This window comes from Heloderma suspectum, chromosome 12, assembly GCF_057233095.1.
Source record: "Heloderma suspectum isolate Gila_16-S chromosome 12, 16-S_ref, whole genome shotgun sequence".
NCBI lineage: Eukaryota > Metazoa > Chordata > Lepidosauria > Squamata > Helodermatidae > Heloderma > Heloderma suspectum.
In genome coordinates, this window is record NC_139469.1 from 14,137,206 (window position 1) to 14,161,110 (window position 23,905).

Below are 23,905 nucleotides of genomic sequence, written 5' to 3' on the forward strand. Positions count from 1 at the left end.
GGGCCATCCAAAAGGCCTACAGGGACATAGGGAGCTGCCATATTGGGTCTAGGTCGATAATGTCAACACTGACTGGCTGCAATGGCTCTCCAGACTCTCAAGCTCAGGCAGGAATTCTTCCAGCCCTACCTGGAGATGCCGGGGATTGAACCTGGGACCCTCTGCATGCAAAGCAGGCACTCTGTCACTAAGCTATACCTGCTCGCCACCCACTCTCCCTTCCTCCAGCAAGGGATGAGTTGCAGCAAGCAAAAGCACAATACTCAAAGAAATCACCGCCATCAGAATATTACCCTTCAGATTAACGCATCCTTACAAATATAGAGGGGGAGAAATGAAAAGCCTTGTGCAAGCTATCACAAAAGGAAAAAGACAGAGACAGGCAGACAGACTCATCCCAGGTACCAGCTCTGAAATAATTATGGGTTTTATTAACATCTAAAGGCCCTAGACCTTGCTCCAAAATTGCTACGAATAGCTTTCATCCCTCAAATTAAATTGTCTACTCAAGGCCACACCATCAATTCTTGAGAATCAAATAATTTAACGGGCACAGAGTTGGTGACGGCAGTGTATCACACCATTTAAATTGGATTTGCCGTTTATAAAATGAAAGTGACCTTGATTCTGGCGGCAGAATAAAGGAGGCACAATGCTCCATGCAGAGGATGTCATACACATTCTGGATTTCTTTACAAGACAGGAAGTATTTGGGTGAAATTATTACTCCACTAGTAATCAGGACTTCCTAACAGATGGAACAAATACTGTAGTATTTATTTATCTACCTATATTTTAAAAAGCTAGTTTTCAAGGCAACAGTCCAATACGGAAAAATATATAGGGTCAATAAGCCCTCACTGGAAGCAAAGTGGACTGGTAAACATTTGCCAGGATCTAAACAACTACTCAAATATATCTCAGGGCTTTGGCGTTCCAAGTGAAATTTTTGACTTTTCCCCCTTTGAATAGCATTTTCCCATGGCATATCACAAACTGCTTTTGATTGGTCTTTAAAAAAAAAAGTGTGTGTGTGTGTGTGGGCAGGGACGGGGGGTGGTGTTTTAAAAAAATTGCTAACAGTCACACCAAGGCAACCTTTTGAATGGCTTTACTTCTTCTGGCTTTAGCCAAATCTGTTGCTGAACCTCTTCACCATCAAGCTACAAGCTGTGCCATATGAGACTGAATCGTTTTTTCTCTTTTTAAAATCAGCAACCAGTTGGAACAGTTGTATGTCGATCTTCCCCAACCTGGAGCCCTCCAGATGTGGACTGTGACTCCCATAATTTCCATGTGGGAGTTGCAGCCCATCTGGAAGGCACCACTTGGGGAAGAATGCTGCATGTTGGTGTACCAATGGCTAAAGCAACGGCTGTGTTCGACCATAACACTATGCCATGGTTTATGTTAACCGTATTTTGTTGCTTTAGCCATGAATTGTCTTGTAGACAAGCTAACAAACCACAGATTTTTTTTCCCCCTATTTTCCAACATCCCTATGAAGGATGTTGACCTGGTGTTGAACGGAGTACAGTTACCCTTGAAAGACCAGGTCTGCAGCTTGGGGGTCATTTTAGACTTCCAGCTGTCCATGAAGACTCAGGTGTCAGCTGTGAGCCGCACAGCACTGTATCAACTCCATCTGATACGGTGGCTGCGCCCCTACCTTCCCGACCATCTGCTCCCATCGGTAGTACATGCCCTGGTCTCCTCTCATCTAGACTACTGTAATGCGCTCTACGTGGGGTTACCCTTGAAGACGGTTCGGAAGCTGCAGCTGATACAGAACATGGCAGCTCGCCTGATTAAAGGCAACCGCTGGCGAGATCACATCACTCCAGTGCTGAAGGAGTTGCACTGGTTACCAGTTGTTTTCCGGACCAAATTCAAGGTGTTGGCTTTGACCTTTAAAACCCTATATCATTCCGGCCCAGCCTATTTCAAGGAGGGCCTCCAGCAACACCAGACAGGCCGCTCATCAACCTCGGATGGCCTTCTCTCTGTCCCATTAGCCAGGACAGCTAGGCTGGTGAGGACGAGGGAGGGCACCTTTTCTGTGGTGGCCCCCACTCTGTGGAACTCCCTCCTTAGGAAACTCTGCTATGCCCCCTCTTTAATGAGCTTCCGCCACACATTAAAAACATGGTTGTTCGGGCAGGCATTTGGGGTGGGTTAGGGGATTTTTAGAAATGTGATGTTTTTAATGTAGTATTTTATTGTTTAAAATTTTTCTTGTTGTACATTGCCCAGAGTGGCTGGGTGACCAGCCAGATGGGCGATTAATAAATTTAATAAATAAATTTCTGGTTTCCTTCTCTCCCACCCATTTTGCCAACCTTCAGAGTAGTTTCATTTTCAGGCCACTTTTGCAGGATGCCTCCATTTCAAGGAGGACAGCAGTGCAAACAAGCCAGAAATAAGCCACGGTTCTGTGTTCAGACATCACATGATTTAAACAAGCCAGACTTTGTAAACCAACAAAACTTTATTTGTGGTCTAAAGCTGGTTAACAAACCATGGTTTGTTTGCGGGGATGGGTTTGGACATAACAACAAGCCAGACTTCAACAAACCACACTGTGGTTATGTGCAAACCACGTCATTAAAGCTGAAAGGAGAACTTTCTAAACTCCCCAAAGGAGGCTTGCTGTGTATCTTGATGCTTGAATGAAAGCTCGCTTGGACCATACAAAACCTCCCTTGGCCGTAACAAAACAAGCCACCATTGTTTGGATCCAGAACATGACCCTGAGGTTCGTTTAATGTGTGCATAGAATGCATCTCCTTAGATCTCATTACAGGGAGGGGCTGCAGCTTGGTGGTGGAGCATATACTTTGCTTGCAGAAGGTCCTAGGTTCAATCTCTGGCATCTCCAGGAAGGGCTAGGAAGGAATCCTGCCTGAAGTCCTGGAGAGCTGCTACCAGCCAATTTTGACAGTGCTGGGCTAGATGGACCAATGGTCTAACTCAGTATAAGGCAGCTTCCTATGTTTCTAGTATCCCATGTGAATGATCACAAAAGACATATCCACCTATGTACAGGCATTCCAAAAATCATCCCTGGGGAGTCCCCCATTCACAACTTTACCTTCAGCATCTGCTCGTTTTCTGCTGCAAAGAGTGAAACGGAGCCGAAAACCAACTTGAACAGCTTGAGATACAGGTTGGACAGCTCCACGTTAGAGCCCATTTCAGGCAACCGATCGAGAAGATACTCCACCAGGATTGTAGCAAACAGAGCGGAGGTAGTAGGGTTGGCCAAGAAGGAATTGGCAACAATCTGTCAAAAGGTGAGCAAAAAGCAATTAGGAGCAACCTCTGGCCATCCTCTTATTTTATTTTTACTTAATGGACTCAGCCATAAAGTCGGCTTCCAATTATTCTCAAGTAGGCTTGTCTAATTAAGGACTTTTGTTTCACCGGCATCCTGCTCCCAGTCATTTGATTTTGTAAGAAGGGAAGAAAATGGGCAAAGAACAGCCCCTCAAAGCCTGCCTCCATCCCCAGTGATGAAAAGAAGATATGTTCAGTTCAGTTTAGTGTGGTTCTTGCTGAATCATATAAAAGGAGGTACTTTCATTTTATTCATTTTATTTTAAATGTTGACTTGCACAGTCTAAATCAGGAATCTAGAACCACAGGACCATGGGCTGAATCCGACCTGCCTGGGGTCCCAATCCAGCCCTGCAGGGTTCTCCAGAAGGCCATGCCCCCTTTTCCTGGCCCCACCCCCTTTTCCCCAACGATCATTCTTTTGGTGGTTTCCCAGGTTTTGTGCACATTTTTCCGCATTCTAAAAGGTTGAAATGCCTCCCCTTAGATTTAGTTACTAAAAGCATTAAGCTAAAAGAGGCTGGTCTTTATGGCTCCTCCCCTTTTGCCTTTGGCCCCGCCCACCACTGGAATACGGCCGCCAAGAGCTTCTCTGAAAAATAACTTAGCCCTCAGGCTGAAAGAGGTTCAACACCACCAGTCTAAACCTCGAGTGTAATATCCAAGTTCAATCCTGATTGGCTGTTAAAATGCAGTGGTGTAATAAAGAAACTAACAAAAAAAAAACCGCCAAGCCTGACACCAGCTTCTGCAGTGGTTCCTGTTGCTGTCAAGTGCACAAAACATACTACCTGAAGGGCATAGTTCTTAGAGATTCTTTCGACCATGTACGGAACGGTCGTCTGGAAGATTTCTTTAAAAGTCAAAGGATTCATCATGGTGAAGACGCCAGCAAAATGTTCCAAAACCTCCTTCTCCTCTTTCATCCTGACTGTCTGACAATTTGCAACTCGAATGTACGTCTGCCCGTTTCCAGCTATTTGAACCTATTGCAATGGAGACATTTCATAGGATTTAAAGTCAACCTACTTTTTTCATGTGTGTTGTCTTTCCCCCAAAATATATGAATCAACTGGAAAAAAAAACATTGCTTGACGCTGAAAAGATACAAACCTGATTGATCTTCAAAACAATTTATTTATTTATTTATTTATTTATTTCATTTCTATACCGCCCAATAGCCGAAGCTCTCTGGGTGGTTCACAAAAACTAAAACTAAACAACACACAATAAAACAATTTAAAATATATAGAACATTAAAACCACAATATAACAATACAACCACAATAAAACCTAGCAGCAGTACAGGAGTTTAAAATACAGATTTAAAACAGCAAAGATAAAAATTTAGAAAGCTAAAATGCCTGGGAAAATAAAAAGGTCTTCACCTGGCGCTGAAAGGAGTACAATGTAGGCGCCAGGCAAACCTCACTAGGGAGCTCATTCCAGAGCCGGGGTGCCACAACAGAAAAAGCCCTCCTCCTAGTAGCCACCCGCCTCACTTCCTTTGGCAGGGGCTCACGAAGAAGGGCCGCTGATGATGATCTTAAGGTCCGGGCAGGCACATATGGGAGGAGGCGTACTATTCTAAAAATTTTATTATTATTATTTTAGAAAATTATTCTAAAACAAGGAATAAACACACAGATTAAAATTACGAGAAAGATCATACTCTAGTCTCGGTACATACCTGATAAATATCCAAAGCTTGCATTGCATATTTGACCAATTTTATATAAATCTGTGTCTCTTTAGGTTGCAGCTGCTTATTGGGAATAAACTGTGCTTCTAAAAAAAGAAGAATCAATGAATGTTTACTGCTAAAGCTGTGTGTTTTATGTAATAAAATGACAAAACCGAGGGCAGTAACCTTTAACCATTTCAATCAGCTTGATGTCCGATTAATCTATTTTAAAACTTTTAATCAAATAAAAAGGTACCTCCATTAATTGAGCAGCAGATAGAAATTTTATTATATATGCATATATAAAATGTGATTATAACATCTTAAAAGAGGCTTTTCTCTTACATGAGAGGGAATGCCTCTAAGACAGGGGTGGGCAACTTGTGGCCCTCCAGATGTTTTGCCTACAGCTCCCATCAGCCCTAGCTAGCACAGCCAATGGTGAGGGATCACGGGAGTTGTAGGCCAAAAAATCAGAAGAGCCACAAGTTGCTCAGCCTGTTCTAAGACAAAGACTACTATTTATTTATTTATTATATTTATATCCCGCCTTTTTTCCTCCTTGAGGAATCTGAGGCGGCATACATAATCCTCCTCCTCTCCGTTTTATCCTCACAACAACAACCCTGTGAGGTAGGCTGGGCTGAGAGTCCGTGACTGGCCCAAAGTCACCCAGTGAGCTTCCATGGCCAAGTGGGGACTAGAAGCCAGTTTTCCCAACTCCCAGTCCAACATTCTAACCTCTACACCACACTGGCTCCGCTATGCCAGTATATTATGACACATGTATATGTCTGAACCAGCTTCCCCCAGTCTGGTGACCTCCAGATGTGTTGGTCCCAAGCTCCCAACATCAGGTTGGGGAAGGTGGGCTAAACGCAGAGCATGTTTCTCGTTTGAGAAATGTTTAGCCATGTACACATTTAAAGTTATAGATCAAGCGACTCAACCCCACACGATCAAGCAAGTGACTCAACCCCATATGATTACATGATTAAAATGTCCCTAATCAGGTTGGAGCCCTAGCAAAAAAATTGGATATAATTAGGTATCATGCAACATTACCACCAGGAGCTTTGCAGGAGGTGATGCCCCATGTAATTGTCTTCACGCCACAGACCAACGTCTTCACCAGACTTCGGCAGTCCGTGACTTGGAATGTCTGCTTATCTTCCTTTTCCTTTTCCCCTTGTTTCTCAAAGACAGGTCCTGAGACGGGGGGCCCCACAGGCGTGGTGGGAGCAGGGGACGGCACAGGAACTGGAGCGGCATTTCCTCCGGCCGGGACACCAGGCAAAGCTACTTCTCCCGCCCCTAGCTCAGACTGCGGTTTGCACTTTTTAAAGATGACGGAAAGCTGGTAGCGGGCAATGGTATGAAATTTTAGGACAAAAACCTGAAGCACAAGGGGGGAAAAAAAGTACACAAACTGTCACAACATGGAAAAATCCAGCATATGCCTATGCATGGTTCAGGAGTAAACAGACTAAAATGGTGCTATGGGAGGCAGGAAGGACCCAGGATTTGCACATCACCCTCTTGGGTGTGGCAATTCCTTCCCTCTGTTGGGAGGCAAGCCATCAGCTGTCATTACATCTGAACGAACAGACTGTGATTTGCACTTGGCCCAGGATTACAAGGAAGCTCCACACTGTCATTTGCAAGCCTGGTGTGGTGAGTACATTCAAACCATGGTTTGCCCATTCAGATGTGACAGCAGACTCTACTTTGCCTCCTAAACAGGAGGAGGAAAGGGGAGAACACAACACAAGGGGGCGGGGCGGGGCGGGGCGGAGCGGGGGAAAGGACAATGCATGAGCCTCAAGCTTAAGAAGGTCAGTCCACCATTTCAACTGATGTACATTTCAATCCCATCCTGACATCCCCAATTATCTTTGGGCACAGCAGTCTTGTTTCTGCGCAGCTACGTGATTTTACGAATATTCCTACCCAACGAATGGACCCAGCTTTGCACGGGCTGGAACAGCCCTTCATTGGACACAGCGAAGCCTTCAAGCAAACTTCATGCAGCTGTCAGAGGTGCACACCCTGTGCCCACCCTGAGTGAAGCAGTGCCCACTGGCACGCCTAGACATGGCCCCTGCCATGGTACTCCTCTATAGCTCCCTTAAGGAGGGGTCTGTCCGCTCCATTGCCCTGAAGAACAGCTGCCCCACAGCAGAGGGAGGGGACAGGCATCTAACTCTCTCCTGCTTCGGACCGTATCGACAGCAAAGCTATGGACTGGTTAGGGAAATCTGCCCCTAGAGAGTGGAAATGTTACTGCAAGCTTCAACCACTTGGACACATTTAAATTAATTTAAATTAATTGATGTATTTCAAAAATAAAATAGATAGAATCATAGAGTTGGAAGGGATCATTCATATCATCGAGTCCAATCCCCTGCTGAATGCAGGAATTTTCCTTGTCTCTTCCACCACGCTGCCAAACTCCTGTTTGTTCACTCCATGGAAACTGGCCAGCTTAATATACCTTCTGGACCTACTGATGCAGCCACTGCTGCCTCAGCAGGAAGCAATCCTCCAATCACACACAACGAGCAATCCAGCCGCTATTCCAGGACACACCCCTTTTCAACCCAGACAGCTGAGCACATGGTCAATCAGATCACATCCAAGGTGCATATTGCTAGGGTCCCCTTAGTATGTATGCCAAGTTTCAGGTGTCTAGGGACTAGATGGTCTTATATGGCCAAACGCATAAGACTGACTCTGGCCTGGTTGCACCGGCTGCCTGTATGTTTCCGAATCCAATTCAAGGTTCTGGTTTTAACCTATAAAGCTGTACACAGCTTGGGCTGTACAGCCACGGCTGCAATACCTGAAGAAGCGCCTATCCATACACTACATTCAGCATCTAAGGTCCTCCTCCAGGTGCCTCCTCCGAGGGAGGCTCTGAAGGCGGCAACGAGGGAGAGGGCCTTCTTGGTGATGGCCCCCCAACTGTGGAACGTGGAATGAACTCCCCGACGAGGCCCACCTGGCGCCAGCAGTTATCTTTTCGGCATCGGGTTAAGACCTTTCTCTTTTCTCAGGAATTTAGCAGCATACGATGAATATAATCAGGTCCTGGATTTGTCTTACAGTTATGGTTGATTGCTCAAAGTTGTTTTAGATATATGTTGTCTCTGTATGCGCTGTGTGCTTTTATATAAGTAGTTTTTAAACTTTGTATACTGTAATTTTAATGGTTTTTAATCTTTGTAAACCGCCTAGAGAGCTTCGGCTATGGGGCAGTATGGAAATGTAATGAATAATAGCTTTCACAGCCTAGAGGCTGTGGTTCTGAGGGACGGACAGACATACGCCCTCTTGTTATCACAGATTCCAGCGCTCCCATGTAAAAGGCCCATTACCTCCAGCATCCTCATGAGGATGTCTCTGCCATTTCCATTCTCCTGTTCACTCTTGGATCGAATACAGTCCACCAGGTTTAGCAATAGCTTACACGACATGGTCTGGATGCTGCTCGGTAGCGATTCGTCATCAATATTTTTGGCAAATAACTGGACAGCAAGGGAGAGATCGTTGAGCGGTAAATGCTGGCGGACGTGATGTACCAGATCTGCCAACGTGCTATATGCAAGGGGCCTAGGAAGACATAAGAACAGAAGTACTAGTTACACTAGCAGAATATTGCCACTTTGTTCGGAAGGGTTAGCAGTTTCTTGGGTTGGGCCTACGCATATAAGTCCTGTTTGTACATGATGTCCAATATGCAGTGATGTAGAGTGGAATGCTTGCCATTGCTATATTTTTCTGCAGGAATGCTTTAAACTGGAATCTTGCACTGAGCAGGGGGTTGGACTCGATTTTTACAAAATCCGTACATCCCTAGGCAGAGACAATAGACATGGTCCAGCTCCACCCTCCATGGGTAGACTGTCCACAACGAGCGCTAATGAGCAAACAGCCCCTTTTGCCTTCTTCGGCCAATGTTAATACCAACCAAAAATGGAGGGCAATTAAAGACCCAAGTATAATCTCCCTGCCAAGGACTCGAATCAATAACAGATTCCATTACGCACCTCAGAGTTTCACGCGCTGTGTATCCAGAGCCTATTAGTATGGACTCGTCGAACAATTTGTCCATGCACGGAATAAATTCTGCAATAAAAACATTACGAGAGAATGTTGTCACGATGAATGCAACGAGGCAATGATTACATCATTTTAACTAAAGGAAAAGACAGTCCCAAAATCACACAGCGTTCACATAGAGTAAGTCAGGATTTTCCAAAACTCTTGCTTATCATGAACAAGGTGCGGGCTGGTGCACACAGCCGTTCTGCTCCTGCTTTGCCCCTCCCTGAGAACGCAAAATAAACCAGGAAGGCTTTTTGTAGCGCACTGTAAGAAAAAAAAGGTCCTGGTTGTTGCGCTTAAACAAGTCAGGAATTGTAAGACAAGGACAAACCCTGGTTTGCGATTCTGGCTTGAGAAAGGAGCAACAATTCAGAATCCCCAGTTCAGAAGATATACTAAAAACATTCCTGTGCAGTATGAGGCAGCAACCTACTCTTCACACCAGAGAAAAATCAGGTTGAGAGATGCTTCCGAAACAGGGTATTTCTATGTCATAAATATATGTCATTCTCATCTGTATCCCATCCTAGCTCAAAGAGAAGGGTGGAGTATGTGCCATTTTATCCTGACAACCATCCTGTGAGGTAGGCACAGACTAGAACATGAAAGCAAAACGCATCAGAGATTAATCTGCCCCTTTCCAAAGCGATTTTTTTTAAAAAAAAATCCAGGATATACTGTAGGGGAAAATGCCCATAACATTAGCTGCCTGATCATTTCTCTCCAGATGACGTTCCCAAGGGCAGAAGCCCCATTTCCAGGTGCAGGGTAAAAAAGGGGGCAGGGAGAGGAAAAACATCTGAAAGTACAATGAAGTCTAAAATTATATCCACTGTTCTTAATACAGCAAATGCTCAGAATGGACAAATTACATATAAAATTTCAAGCCACGAGCACAGGTAGATACACAATGCTTTCAAAACGTGAAGGCTTGGATTCAGGAATGCACAAAATCAACTTGAGCACAGGTGGTACGGGATCAATAAAGCAAATGAACGAAGAGCGGAATTTGTCTAAACCACTGAGCTTAATTTCTGATGGCAGACAAAAGTCAGATGGGTTGAGCTTAATTGTGTCTGCTCTGAGAAGCAGATTACTTGCAGTCTGCCATCATGAAGGGATGTGACCTAGCAGCTGAAAAGGTACGAATGGGCCCTTATAAACAGCGTGTTTCTGCCCTTAATTAAGAAAATAGCTTATAGCTGCCTTTCCTAGCATGGAGCAGAATATTTTGTTCTGTAAAGGTTTAAGATATGATTATCCACAGAAACTCCAGATTTCTCTGCTCTGTTGGGGGCCCTGCTATATAGCAACAGTGAAAGTGACGTTAGAACATGAGAACTTCAAAAACGCGAGATCCCTCTTTTTCTCTGTGGGTCTGCCAGAACCTCAGAAGGCTGATGCCATTAATTTGCCAGCTTCTACTTTTCTTTTACCAGAATAACAAAACAAAATTCCCAGGTATCAGTATGATTTGACCTGACCAACTTCTAGATACCATGGCCAGTATCCAATCGTGTCATTCCACAAACACAAATAGCACTAGAGGAACTCCAATGAATTGTTCTGTTGAGCAAGCATTGCCTGCTATGCTTGCACAACCAGTTGTGCAACCAGTTGTACAAGCAGAATATACAACCGGTTGCACAAGAGCCAGTGTGGTGTAGTGGTGAGAGTGTTGGCCTGGGAGCCGGGAGATCCGGGTTCTAGTCCCCACTCGGCCATGGAAGCTCACTGGGTGACTTTGGGCCTGTCACAGACTCTCAGCCCAGCCTACCTCACAGGGTTGTTGTTGTGAGGATAAAATGGAGAGGAGGAGAATAACGTAAGCCGCCTTGGGTTCCTTGCAAGAGGAAAATAGGCAGGATATACATGTAATAAATAAATAAATAAATCAGTTGCGCAATGCGTTGCACAAGAGTTATGTGCAACTGCTTGCACAATGGGTTCCACAAGCATGATGTACAACCATTTGCACAAGTGTAACTTTAGTTGGATTCTTCTTTTGCACATAGGTCAGAAACTAGTTCCCGCTAGTGCAACGTCATTTGCCCTAATGGAACGACACAGTTGGATACTGCCCCAGGTACACAAGGCAGATTTCCTAGCCAAATGCGGCCACTTGACACCAAACGAGGAGCATACATGCTAGCTTCAAGATGACTACATTAATTGTACACAGTTACTCAAATTACTCCTGCAATCATCCAATAGGCCTTGCCAAGGAAGTGCATTTATGATCAGGACCCATGATTTTGTCGACACAGAACCGTATCCTATAACCTACCTCTTTTTTTTTTAATCTATTTTTATTTTATTTTTATAAATGAAATAAACACTATGAACAACATAATCAGAATCTTCAGTTTCCAACATTACAGTATTCTGAGGAAAAAACAAAACAAAAAAGGGAGGATAGCAAAAGAAGGAAAAGGGGAAAAGAGCATTATATACGCGTTAACTGAATTGTATGGATTGTTTGCTCCCATTCCTTTGCAATAAGACTGAGGTTATGATACTGAAAGATAAGGTTTACCATTTTTGGTGTAGTGGATTGAAGATTTAATAGTACTTGCAATGTTTGGAAGAATGCTGTATAGGTATAATCTGCAATTGGACTTATATTTGGATATTTGGTTTGTTCTTACTGAAGTTTATAACCTACCTCTAACCATTCTCCCATCCACATATTTTACTACTCTAAATATGCAAACATTACATACGGCTCCTCAAGTCTGTGGTCAGGATATGCTTGGCCGCAATGAGAAGCTCCTTTCTCAGATGAGCTGTTTCTGCTGGACAGTTTGACAGTAACTGCAGCATTCCCTTTACCATTTGCTGAGAATACTTAGCCACCAATTCCTAGTAAAGTAGAAAATATATACAGATTCCAGTTATATTAATATAACATCTATCATTTGAAAATCCCAACTGAATGACAACCTGGCAGAGACATGGATAAGGCTTAGGTCCCAGTGGTTGTGTTTGCATGCAACACTAAACCGTGATATGCATTTATTTGTATACCGCTCCACATCAACGATTTCAGAGCAGTGAACAACAAGATAAAAGAATAAAACATAGTATTAAAATAATTAAAACCTTTTAAAAGAAACAGATTCTGAACTTAATAAACCACAGCTGGGCATGCCAGGAAGGCCTCTCGAAATAACAATGTCTTCAGGAAGCGCCAAAAGCAACGCAACGTTGGTGCCTGCCTGACCTCCAAAGGCAGGGAGTTCCACAGGACAGGGGCCACCACACCGAAAGCTCTTTTCCTGGTGGACTCCAATCGGGCCATGGTTCCACGTGGAACCACCACGGACATGCCCTCGACCTCAGTGACTGAGCAGGTTGGTAAAAAAAGAAGGCGCGCTCTCAGGTGTCCTGGTCCCAAGTTGTTTAGGGCTTTGTACACTAGTACTAGAACCTTAAACCTGGCCTGGAAAAAAACAGGCAGCCAGTGCAGTTCCCTCAGCAAAGGAGTTTCATGCTGAAAAGGGGCAGCTCCTGACAACAGCCGAGCTGCTGTATTCTGCACTAACTCCAACTTCTGGACCAGCCTCAAGGGCAGTCCCACATAGAGCACATTGCAGTAATCCAGTCCTGAGGTTACTAATGCCTGTACCACTGTGGCCAAGCTATCCCTGTCCAGGAGAGGCCGTAGCTGGCGAACCAGCCGCAGCTGGTAAAACCACTGTTTGTTGCTTTAGCCGTGAATGGTCTTGCAGATGAGCAAACAAAACGCAGATTGTTTTCCCTGTATCTGGTTTGGTTCTCTCCCACCCATTTTGCCAGCCTTCAAAGCAGTTTCATTTTCAGGCTGCTCTTTCTGGGCAAGTCTGTTCCGGGGGGACGGCAGTGCAAACAAGCCAGGGATAAGCCACGGTTCTGGGTTCAGACATTACAACAAGCCAATCTGGTTGGAGCAAGCCAGATTTTGTCACCCAGCAACAAAACTATAGGAGGCAGCTTCCATGGCTATCGACTGCTAACCTGATCCCCTCCTGGGATGTCTCACTATGAGTTGCCTCCATGGAAGCAGCTTCTGGAGCAGACTTCCCCAAACTGGGTCCCTCCAGATGTTTTGGACTACAATTCCCATTTGTCCTGGAACACTGGCCATGCTGGATGGGGCTGATGGGAAGCCAAAACATCTGGAGTGTCAAGATTCTTCGACCTCCTCCTTCTCAATCAACACCCTACAGGATACCTGGCTTCAGGCTCACTACTTTATTAGTTAGGGACTGGCTTCTTTACAAATGCAAATTCTAGGCAACTCTCAGACTGCAATGAAAACAGCTATTCCGCACATTTACGAATATCAATACAGGAGGAGAATTGGAAGTTAGAGAAGTTGCCAGCAGCCTGGGCAAGAACTTCTCGGCCAGACTTGCTTGGCAGGGATGCCCCTCCTTTAGGGTGGCTCCCTCCTGCATTGGCTTCCACGACTGGCCAACCTGGCGGAGCGTCTGAGCCCTGCCCCTAACTTTTCTGGCTTCACTCTGCGACAGACCCTAGCATCCCTCAAGTCACTCCCCGCACTCTCCTTCTCCCCCAAAACCTGGGTTCTCATGGAGGAACAAGGGGGGGGTGCAGTCAGGCTGAGCCATCTGAGAGTCAAGGTCTTGGGAAGACAGCCTTGCTATATCTAAGCTCACAAAGGAGGGAGCCTCCCCCTGTTCTGGTTGTTCCCATTCTGAATCTGAGCTGCTAGTTATCTCCACATGCTCAGATTCATTCCTGACATGGAGGGATCCAGCTACCAGCCCGGAGAAGGCTGGTATAGAGGAACCTGAAGGAGGAACATGAGAAGGAAAGCGAGGAGAGAGTCTCCTGCTTTCTTCTATCCCATCCCCTCCTCCTCCAACCACCAAAAGTCCTCAGAAGCCCACCTTTGTATGGTTTTTAACTCATGGAATATGGCTATGACCATTTCTGCTATGACCATTTTACAACTTTGAAAGCCCTCAACACTCTGAACTAGTTTACACATAAGGCTAACCCATGGTATGGGTTGTTAAATTCAGGGTTGTTTTGATGTCTGAATGTGGCCACGCTAACAAAACATGGCTTCTTAACCATGAACAACCAATGTTGTTGGGTTGTGAATTCTGGGTTGTTTAAACCATGGGTTGCCGTTACATGTGAATCCAGATCTGTGGATTGTTCCTTGTGTTATTTCACCAGGCTCCACAGGTGGGTAAGAACAGTAAAAACAAAAACAAAACAAAAAAACCCACCACTCTACAAGCCAGTACTCCAGGGTTGCGAAGGCATTTGGGATAAGGAGAGGGAGCAGGCGAAGGAGGAGGGAAACAAACAGTGCAGGGATTGAGAAAACAAACCACGGTTTGTTCGATCACCTGCCAGACAAATCCTGAGTAGGCCAAGAAACCATGGGTTAGCATAACGTACGAACCAAGACACTGCCTCCAGGCACTAGCCTGACCTACAATGTAACTCTCTTCTGTGGCTTACCTGATAAATTCTGATGATATAAGCCAAGAATGACAACGTTTTTATCTGAGCAGCAATGAAGTCAGCATACAGCTCCTTGTTGTAAAGTTTATGCTGCCTGAAAATTGAACGAACTGATTTAGTTTTGCCGTAAAAAAAGTTACCTCACAAATGGGGGTACATTGACTGTGTTAGGAAATAAGAGGCGTGCAGAACCTCAGACCTTGGGCAAAATCCAGCCCACCTCTAGTCCCAATCTGGCCCTCCATGGTTCTCCAGAAGGCCACACCCCCTTCCCCGCAACCACCAATCGTTTGGTGGGTTCCCAGCTTTTGTGCAGATTTTCCCAATGCAAAAAGGTTGAGATGCCTCTCCTTTGGCTTAGTTACTGGCAGTTAAGAGCTCTAAGCTTAAATAGGGTAGCATTGTAGCCCTGCCCCTTTTGCCTTTGGCCCTGCCCACCACTGGAATGCTGCCCCCGAAAGCTTCTCCAAACAGGAATGTGGCCCTCGGGCTGAAACAGGTTCTGCACCCCTGGCTAAAACATTCACAGAAAGGCCTCCCCACTGGGGAAGAGAGGGCGACAGAAACGGGCTCAGCACTTATAAGACATGGCAGATCCAGAGGATACCCACACACCCGCCAACTATTCAGCATGGCCAAAACAGCCTCACATTCCACATCACACACTGTACAGCTGTGACCAGATGAGCAGTTCAAAGAGACTGCTATGGCCCAGCCAAGTCAGCAGTGATCACTCTTTCCCAAGCCAGGAAGACCAGCCAGCCAAGAGAAGGCCCAGGTGAACACATCCTTTGAAAAACAGTCTCAGAAATAACACCACCTTGCCTGAGGTGAGAAGAAATGGCCCACAGGTGATCAGCTGCTCACTCACAACCCCTTCATTGACTGCAAGTTCCCATTTACTACATGTGTGTTTTGGCTGAGGAGCAGGATACACATACTTTAAATAAAGAACTCCAGTCTGCAGGTCCCCCAATTGAAGCATTCTGCTTGGTTTTTGCAAACAGCAGTTGTTTCACGTTTTCCAGGTAATCAAGATCCCATTAACTGCAGGAGTAGAGCCGACTCCATGAGTATCTGTGACTGGAATACGCTCTTATCTCTTGCTAACATTCAACTTTCCCTGCTTGGCCCTCAGGCTGAGTCACCACATGATCCGTAGAAAAGGTTAGTCATTAGACATTTCCCTATTCCTCAATGGGCATGAGATGGCTACGATTACTCATTGAGGAGGAAAGGCACTTCAGACGTGCTCAGAGGTCCTCTGTCAATTCATGCAATCTTAAGCCAAGACCTGGCATTGAAAACGGGGGCTGAAACTTTTGAACCTAACTAGCCCTGACTCATATTAAGCCAAGGAGGGAGGGAAGGAGAGCAACTTATGCCTTTTGTTTTGTATTGTCAATGAGCAAGATAGGGGAATCCCCCCCCCCCATTTTTCCCTTTGGCCACTTGGGACATAGTGAGGGCTACTAGCCACACCAGTCTCTTAATCAAATAGGCCTTTCATATGGTTTTCACATGACTTTGGGGTTAAACAGCAGCATGCCACTCGATAGCAGTTGCTGGGAAGTAATAGCTCCCAGAAGCATCCATTTGGCCATGGTGAGGAATAGGATGCTGGTCCGGATGGACTGTTGATCTGATCCTACAAGGCTCTCATTATGGGAAGGACTGTATCTCAGTGGGTAGAGCGCCTGCTTTGCATGCAGAAGGTCCCAGGTTCGATCCCTGGCATCTCCAGGTAGGGCTTGGAAAGAATCCTGCCTGAAACCCTGGACAGCCGTTGCTGCCAGTCCGTGTCAACAAAACTGGGCTAGATGGACCAGTCGTCTGACTCAGTATAAGCCAGCTTCCTGTGTTCCTGTTTAAGGAGGGGGCGGAGCTCAGTGGTAGAGCGCCTGCTTTGCATGCCGAAGGTCCCAGGTTCAATCCCCGGCAGCATCTCCATGTAGGACTGGAAGAGCTCTGAAATTCTGGAGGGACACTCCATTCGGTGTTGACAGTGCTGGGCTAGAGGGACCAAGAGTCTGACTCGGCATAAGGCAGCTTCCAATGTTCCATCTCTTAGAAGAAATCCTGAACACATGAAAATCCTGGGAACATGCTAGTTCACCCAAAAGTATTGTTAAGAGAGAACTGTAAGCATATCCCTATGCTCAGGAGACATCTGGAAGGCTGTGTGTGCATGTGAGGGGCCATGGCTCAGTGGTAGAGCCCCTGCTTTGCATGCAGAAGGTCCCAGGTTCGATCCCCGGCATCTCCAGGTAGGGCTTGGAAAGAATCCTGCCTGAAACCCTGGAGAGCCGCTGCTGCCAATCAGTGTCAACAATACTGGGCTAGATGGACCAGTCGTCTGACTCAGTATAAGGCAGCTTCCTATGTTCGTACCTATGTTTTTGGGAGGAGTCTCATATTAGAAGATTAATGTTTTTAAAGGCTTTTTAGGAATGCCCTGTGCTGAGATGTGCAAATGTATTTGCTAGTCTCCGCTTAAAAGCTCTGGGAACGTGCATTCAAATATGAATAAATTCTACAAGGAGACACTAATAGACACTATTACGGGGAGCAAGTCTGAAAGAAACCCATGACTCCAAGTCAATTATTCTCCCAAAGTTTAATTGGCATCCTGAATACTGGTGCAATGCAATCCTATGCACGTTCACTCAGTTAAAAAAAGTCCCAATGTATTCGATGGGGCTTTTTCCTGAGGTTAGCATATATATGATTGCAGCCCCAGTCAAGTTAGCAAAAAGACATACTGGAAAGCTACGAAAGAGCCTTGTGGCACCTTGAAGACTACAGATAGTGGCAAGAGTGTTGGACTAGGAGCTGGGAGATCCGGGTTCTAGTCCCCACTCGGCCATGGAAGCTCACTGGGTGACTTTGGGCCAGTCACAGACTCTCAGCCCAACCCACCTCACAGGGTTGTTGTTGTGAGGATAAAATAGAGAGGAGGAGGATAAAGCCTTGGGTTCCTTGCAAGAGGAAAAAAGGTGGGGTATCAATGCAATGCAAGCAGGCTCTAATCCAAGAAAACTTCTGCTGCCATAAATCTGTTATTCTCCCATAAATCTGTTATTCTGCCATAAATGTGTTATTCTTTAAGTTGCTACAAGACACTTTGTGGCTGTTGTTGCAACAGGCTAATAGGGTTGTCCTCTGAAACTGAATGCTGGGAAGCTAGTTAATTTCTTAAATTCATGATGTTCTGTATCAGCAGTGTTTGTTAACATGGCTAAAGCAATTTGTCAAGAGATTTTGTTCCATAACCTTACCTTGCTTGTGTGGACACCTGAATAATAATAGTACTCATGATTAAGGGTACAAATTCAGCCACCACATTATGAATGTTCAGTTTGTACAGCTAAAAAAAGAAGAAAATAAGTGTATGTATAAGCAATGAAAAAGAACTCATTTTTTGCTCTTAAGTAATTTCAGAACAAACCCAGACTCAAAATGCATTCATAATTTTATGCCATAAAAGTTACGTCTACCCTTAATTCATATCCCAGGTAAGGCAGGAAAAAAGGAGCTTGGTTGGGGGAAAGGAGAGGAACTTTGACACAAGCAAGTTATTCGTGACGAAAGTTCTCATACTAACCTGATACATAAGGACGACAATAATGGGCAGTTCAGCTAATACCTTCAAGGAGAGAGAGCCTCGAGGAATTAGAGAATGCTGTAAAAACACAAGCAAATGACAGATGGGTCTCTTCATACTCATTCTGACATCATATCATGTTTTAAATGTAATTTTTTTTTATTATTTATTTAGTACATTTCTAATCTGCCCAGTAATCTGGGCGGATGACAGCCAGTTAAAAGACTAAAATGCCATTTTAAAACGCAGTTAAAAATGTAAAATCTACTAGGAATATTTAAAAGAATGACATGCAATATAATGCAAAACAATAAGCAGAGCAGGAATCAATAAAACAGCCGGAATAACCTAGAACTAGGTTTCTAAAAATGCCTGGGAGAAAAGAAGGGCCTTTGCCTCGTGCCGAAAAGGTAACAATGTAGATGCCACACAAACCTCTCTGGGGACTTTATTCCAGAAATGGCGTGCCACCACAGAGAAGGCCCTCTCTCTTGTAGCCACCTGCCTAGCTTCCTTTGGCAGGCGCAGGGCCCCTGATGATGACCTAAGGGTCCAAGTAGGTCCATGCAGGAGGAGACGTGCCTTTAGAAAGTTTTTAATTCATTTATTTTTAAAAAATGTTGATCCTGTTGTTCTATGTTGCCTTCTTAGGCCTCCGTATTTTAATATGGTTTGCAAGTTCCTGCCATCTCAGGGCACAGTCTTATCGAATCGACACCCATTAGACAGAGGGCGTCGATCCAATAGGGCCGTTCATCATAAGCCCTGCCGACAAGACCCAGGCAGGGCAGGAGGATGAGAGAGACTTTTCCACCTCCTATTTCTCCCAAACTGCATTTAATGATAGATGGGCCTCTGAGACTCTTTAACTCTCTTACCTTGCCAGGGCCAGGGATAGGAGCTGAACGGCCTGTGGATATAGCAGATCCACAGCCCTTCCTCTCCCCATCCACCAGCATGCCTTCCTCTCTCCTTCTCCATCCTCTTCCCAGGATCAGAGCTCTGAACTCAGGAGAGGAGCCGCCACTTTCCACGGCAGCTGGGAAGGGCAGGAGCAAGTGTGGAAATCCCTGGTCAGATTTCCCCACCCGCTCCTAGGTCGTAGCTCTGTCTAAGGACTCGGGGGGGGGGGGGGGAGGAATCCCCATCATCCCATGACCTCTCCGATACCATCTAGGGGGCATAGGATTGCTCTCTTAATTGCACTGTATTTTTGCTTTGCAAGCCACATCAAGAACTTGGTTGAAAGGCAGGGTAAAAATATCCATAGTAAACGAACAACTGCAGCTTACATATCTACTGCTCATATGGGGCTTCTGATGATCTCGCACCTCGGTACTGAGAAGGTCCATACCAGTTTCATGCATACAGGTGTTGGAGAAATCTGTTTAGGGGGGGAGTTCGACAAGTTTTCCTAGGGTTGGCCCCCTGGACTTCGTTTCAGTTCCCACTGCGGTGTCTGACTCAATCTGCAGTGAGTCAGGCCAGTTCACAGATTTTGTTGGAACTTTGCACAGTGGGTGGGAGGGGGGAAGATTCTGCAATTTGTGCAACTCCGGCCATAATTTGTGCAACTCCAGCCATAATCTGCACAAATTGCTCAGGAATTTGCATAAATTACAGATCCTTCCAAACAAAATGCGCAAAAAAGTTCCTGGAGTTCAGGCAACAACCCACAGCTCGGCTTGCAGACACAAAGCAAGTCATACACGCTGAGGAATTCTGTCAAGCCAAAAAAAACAAAACTGGGTTTCCTAGCAACAGACATCCCTAACACAGCATAAAAGACAGGGCTACTTTACAAGTGAAAAGATTTTTAAAATTTTAATTACACATACTGTTCTTGTTTCACTGTCATCTCGCTCTGGATTTACTTTCACTACGATCGTTGTGATCATGCCAACCATTTCTGGAGTAGGAACAGTGTTGTCGGGGATGACCTGAGGATTCTCAAAGTATCGATTCTACGGCAAGAAGAAGATTAGAATCGTTAACCATCGTTGCAGATCTATGCGATTTCACAAGCTCCCACACATTTACAACATTTTAGAGTGGGTTAGTTGTGAAAGAAGAACAGGGTTGAGCAACTGGCAGACCTGGAGGCCATTTGACCCTTTGAGAAGTTCTGCCAGGCTCCCTGGCTGCCAACCCAAAGACAAATTTGGGTGGGGGGGAGAACAGCTGCTTGTGGGCAATTTGACCAGACAACAAGCCACACTGAAAGATGGGGAGGGGGTGGCCCTCCATCCCTCATCCTTACACCCCCCTCTGATAAAACAGGCAACTGCCATGGGCTACAATATAATTATGCAGGGAACGGATTGTCAGAATAATCATTCAATTATCAGAGGGAGAGGAAGCAGCAGTCAGGCCCCTCTCCATCGTGCCTGAATATGGCTCCAGCTGAGAGGCCCCCTCCCTACTGCTACCAACTGCCACCGCTGAGGACATCAGAGAGAGAGGAAGCAGCAGGCCTTCCCTCGTGCCCATAACCTGCTCAAGTTGGCAACTCAGAATCTAGTGCCTGAATTTGCTTTTTTCCTCCTCACTCCCAATCCCCTTTCCTTTCATCTTGTGTCTTTTAGATTGTAAGCTTGCAAGCAGGGACTTATTTCTCATCTTTGTAAGCTGCCTTGAGAGCCTTTTTGGCCAAAGCGTGGGATAAAAATGCTATAAATAAATAATCATACTGTCACAATAATAGGCACTCCAGTCAGGTAAAATGAATCTCTATAAAATGTATTTGCCACCAAGATTAATGCAGGCTTGTTGGTCTTTTTTGTTTTGTTTTTAAAAGCAGCATTTACAGAGCCCACACTGGCAGTTTCAACACACTTCTCAATTTAGAAACAAAGACCTGCCAGCCCATTTCCAGGCCCGATTCAAAGTGCTGGTATTAACATTCAAAGCCCTTAATGGCTTGGGGCCAGGTTACCTGAAGGATTGCCTCCTCCCATATGTGCCTGCCCGGACCCTAAGATCATCCTCAGGGGTCCTTCTCCGGGAGCCCCTGCCAAAGGAAGTGAGGCGGGTGACTACCAAGAAGAGGGCCTTTTCTGCTGTAGCCCCCTGGCTGTGGGATGAGCTCCCTAGAGAGATTTGCCTGGGACCTTGGTTGTACTCCTTCCAGCACCAGGTGAAAACGTTTTTATTCTCCCAGGCATTTAAGCATTTTAGCTTCATAGTCTTTTAGCTCTGGTGTTTTAAAACTGTATTTTAAATCTCTGCATTGCTGCTAGGTTTTATTCTGGTTGTACTGTTACGCTTTCATATTTTATATTGTTTTATGCTGCACTTTGTGGTTTTAATTTCTGTGAATCGCCCAGAGAGCTCTGGCTATTGGGCAGTATAGAAATAAATAAGTAAGCTCAGACTCCAGAACACCACACGCAGAAAATCATGGGTGTACCAGCACTTTCCCAATCCCCTCCCTATTCCAGTCCAGCTCAGTGCATTGCCCAAAAAGCCACAAGGAGGAGGAGGAGATGGAGGAGGAGGAGGACGGCCAGACGAGAACAGCAACAAGAACAGCAACACTTACCACTACTTTTGAAAGTTCCTTGTATATCTGTTTAACAAAATCTAAGAAATGGTGAATCTGTGGGAAGGGAGAGAAAAAAATTATGACCTTTGATTTAAAACACATCTGTAGGCCAGGGAAAGGCTTTTCTTTTTTTTTTCTTTTTTTCCTACACCTCTCAGATATTCCATAATTAGGCACTAGATAGTACTGGCACATTTTTTCTCTACTGTACTCATTCAGTATTGATCAGCCAAAAGTTAAAATTTTAAAATGAGTGTATAGGACAGCAAAAAGAGATTACATTTCTAAAGTAACTAATCCAGAAGGTATCAGAGAAACATTACAAAAAACATCGTTCAACAGTACATGACTAAGCAAATGAGTGCATGGGACAAGCAAAAAAACAATAGATTACATTTCTAATGTAACTACTCAGGAAGATATCAGAGAAACATCACAAAAAATCCTTCAACAGTACACAAGGAAGCAATTTACCTCTTGTGTGATTGGTGGCCGGAACTGTTTGTGCAGTTCGATAATTATCCTCAAACAAATAAGTACATTTTCTTCATTTTCAGTCTAAATGTCAGGAGGAAAGAACAGATTTATTAAATGTTTGACTGGATTCCCAAGCACCTTCAGCAATAATGTATTATGGGAATTAAGTTAAACAGAAAAATGTCAAATAGTAATTGATGAAGTCTTGCTAGGACTATGGATTTTCTCTTATAGGATTGATTCACATCTGTAGGCAATTTAAAATATATATTTTATTAAACGTTAGCCAATAATTATAACAAAAACATACATAAATGGACAAAACAAAGGTTGTAACATGAGAATCGCACATCAGCTGGTTCCCATTATTATACCCACTTCATGGATGACTGCCTTGTTGTGGCGAAGGGGCTTGCGTAACTCAGTGAAGCCATAAGCTATGCCGTGCAGGGCCACCCAAGATGGACAGGTCATGGTGGAGAGTTCTGACAAAATGTGGTCCACTGGAGAAGGAAATGGCAACCCACTCCAGTATTCCTGCCAAGAAAACCCCATGGAATGTATCACAAGGCTAAAAGATATGATGCCGGAATATGAGCCCCTCAGGTCAGAAGGTGTCCAATATAGTACTGGGGAAGAGCAGAGGGTATTTCCAAGTAGCGCCAGAAAGAGTGAAGCGGCTGGGCCAAAGCCGAAAGGACACTCAACTGTGGATGTGTCTGGTGGTGAAAAGAAAGTCCGATGCTGTAAAGAACAATATTGTTTAGGAACCTGGAATGTAAGATCAATGAATCAAGGTAAGCTGGAGGTGGTCAAACATGAGATGGCAAGATTGAACATCGACATCTTGGGAATCAGCAAACTAAAATGGACAAGCATGGGCGAATTTAATTCAGGTGACCATCATATCTACTACTGTGGCAAGAATCCCTTAGAAGAAATGGAGTAGAACTCATAGTCAATAAAAGGGTGAGAAAAGCAGTACTGGGGTACAATCTCAAAAATGATAGAATGATCTCAGTACGAATCCAAGGCAAACCATTCAACATCACAGTAATTCAAGTCTATGCCCAAACCACAGAGGCCGAAGAAGCTGAGGTTGATCGGTTCTATGAAGACCTACAACACCTTCTAGAACTAACACCAAAAAACGATGTCCTCTTCATCATAGGGGATTGGAATGCCAAAGTAGGAAGTCAAGAAATCACCGGGATAACAGGCAAGCATGGCCTTGGTGTACAAAATGAAGCAGGACAAAGGCTAATAGAGTTTTCCCAAGAGAACACGCTGATCATAGCAAACACACCTTTCCAACAGCACAAGAGGCGACTCTACACATGGACATCACCAGATGGTCAATATCAAAATCAGATTGATTATGTACATTGCAGCCAAAGATGGAGAAGCTCTATACAGTCAGTCAAAACAAGACCTGGAGCTAACTGTGGCTCAGATCATGGGCTTCTTATCGCAAAATTTCGGCTTAAATTGAAGAACATAGGGAAAACCACTAAACCATTCAGGTATGACCTAAATCATATCCCTTATGAATATACAGTGGAGGTGAGGAATAGATTTCAGGGATTAGACCTGATAGACAGGGTGCCTGAGGAACTATGGACAGAGGTCCGTAACATTGTTCAGGAGGCAGCAACTCAATCCATCCCAA

At 44.9% G+C, this 23,905-nt stretch overlaps 1 protein-coding gene across 10 annotated transcripts in view; it reads right to left on the minus strand.

Moving 5' to 3' along the window:
* The window catches only part of TRRAP (transformation/transcription domain associated protein), a 202,979-nt gene that overhangs the window by 163,384 nt on the left and 15,690 nt on the right, over positions 1–23,905 (minus strand). For all 10 annotated transcript variants that reach the window (XM_084818421.1, XM_084818419.1, XM_084818422.1 and 7 more), the window contains 13 exons: positions 22,234–22,317; positions 21,757–21,813; positions 20,054–20,179; positions 18,216–18,293; positions 17,890–17,978; positions 14,609–14,705; positions 11,851–11,989; positions 9,070–9,148; positions 8,398–8,632; positions 6,086–6,416; positions 5,027–5,124; positions 4,128–4,322; positions 3,092–3,283 (listed from right to left, as the gene is read on the minus strand). In XM_084818421.1, the coding sequence (XP_084674547.1) occupies positions 3,092–3,283; positions 4,128–4,322; positions 5,027–5,124; positions 6,086–6,416; positions 8,398–8,632; positions 9,070–9,148; positions 11,851–11,989; positions 14,609–14,705; positions 17,890–17,978; positions 18,216–18,293; positions 20,054–20,179; positions 21,757–21,813; positions 22,234–22,317 (1,800 nt within the window). The remainder of the gene's footprint in view (positions 1–3,091; positions 3,284–4,127; positions 4,323–5,026; positions 5,125–6,085; positions 6,417–8,397; positions 8,633–9,069; positions 9,149–11,850; positions 11,990–14,608; positions 14,706–17,889; positions 17,979–18,215; positions 18,294–20,053; positions 20,180–21,756; positions 21,814–22,233; positions 22,318–23,905) is intronic.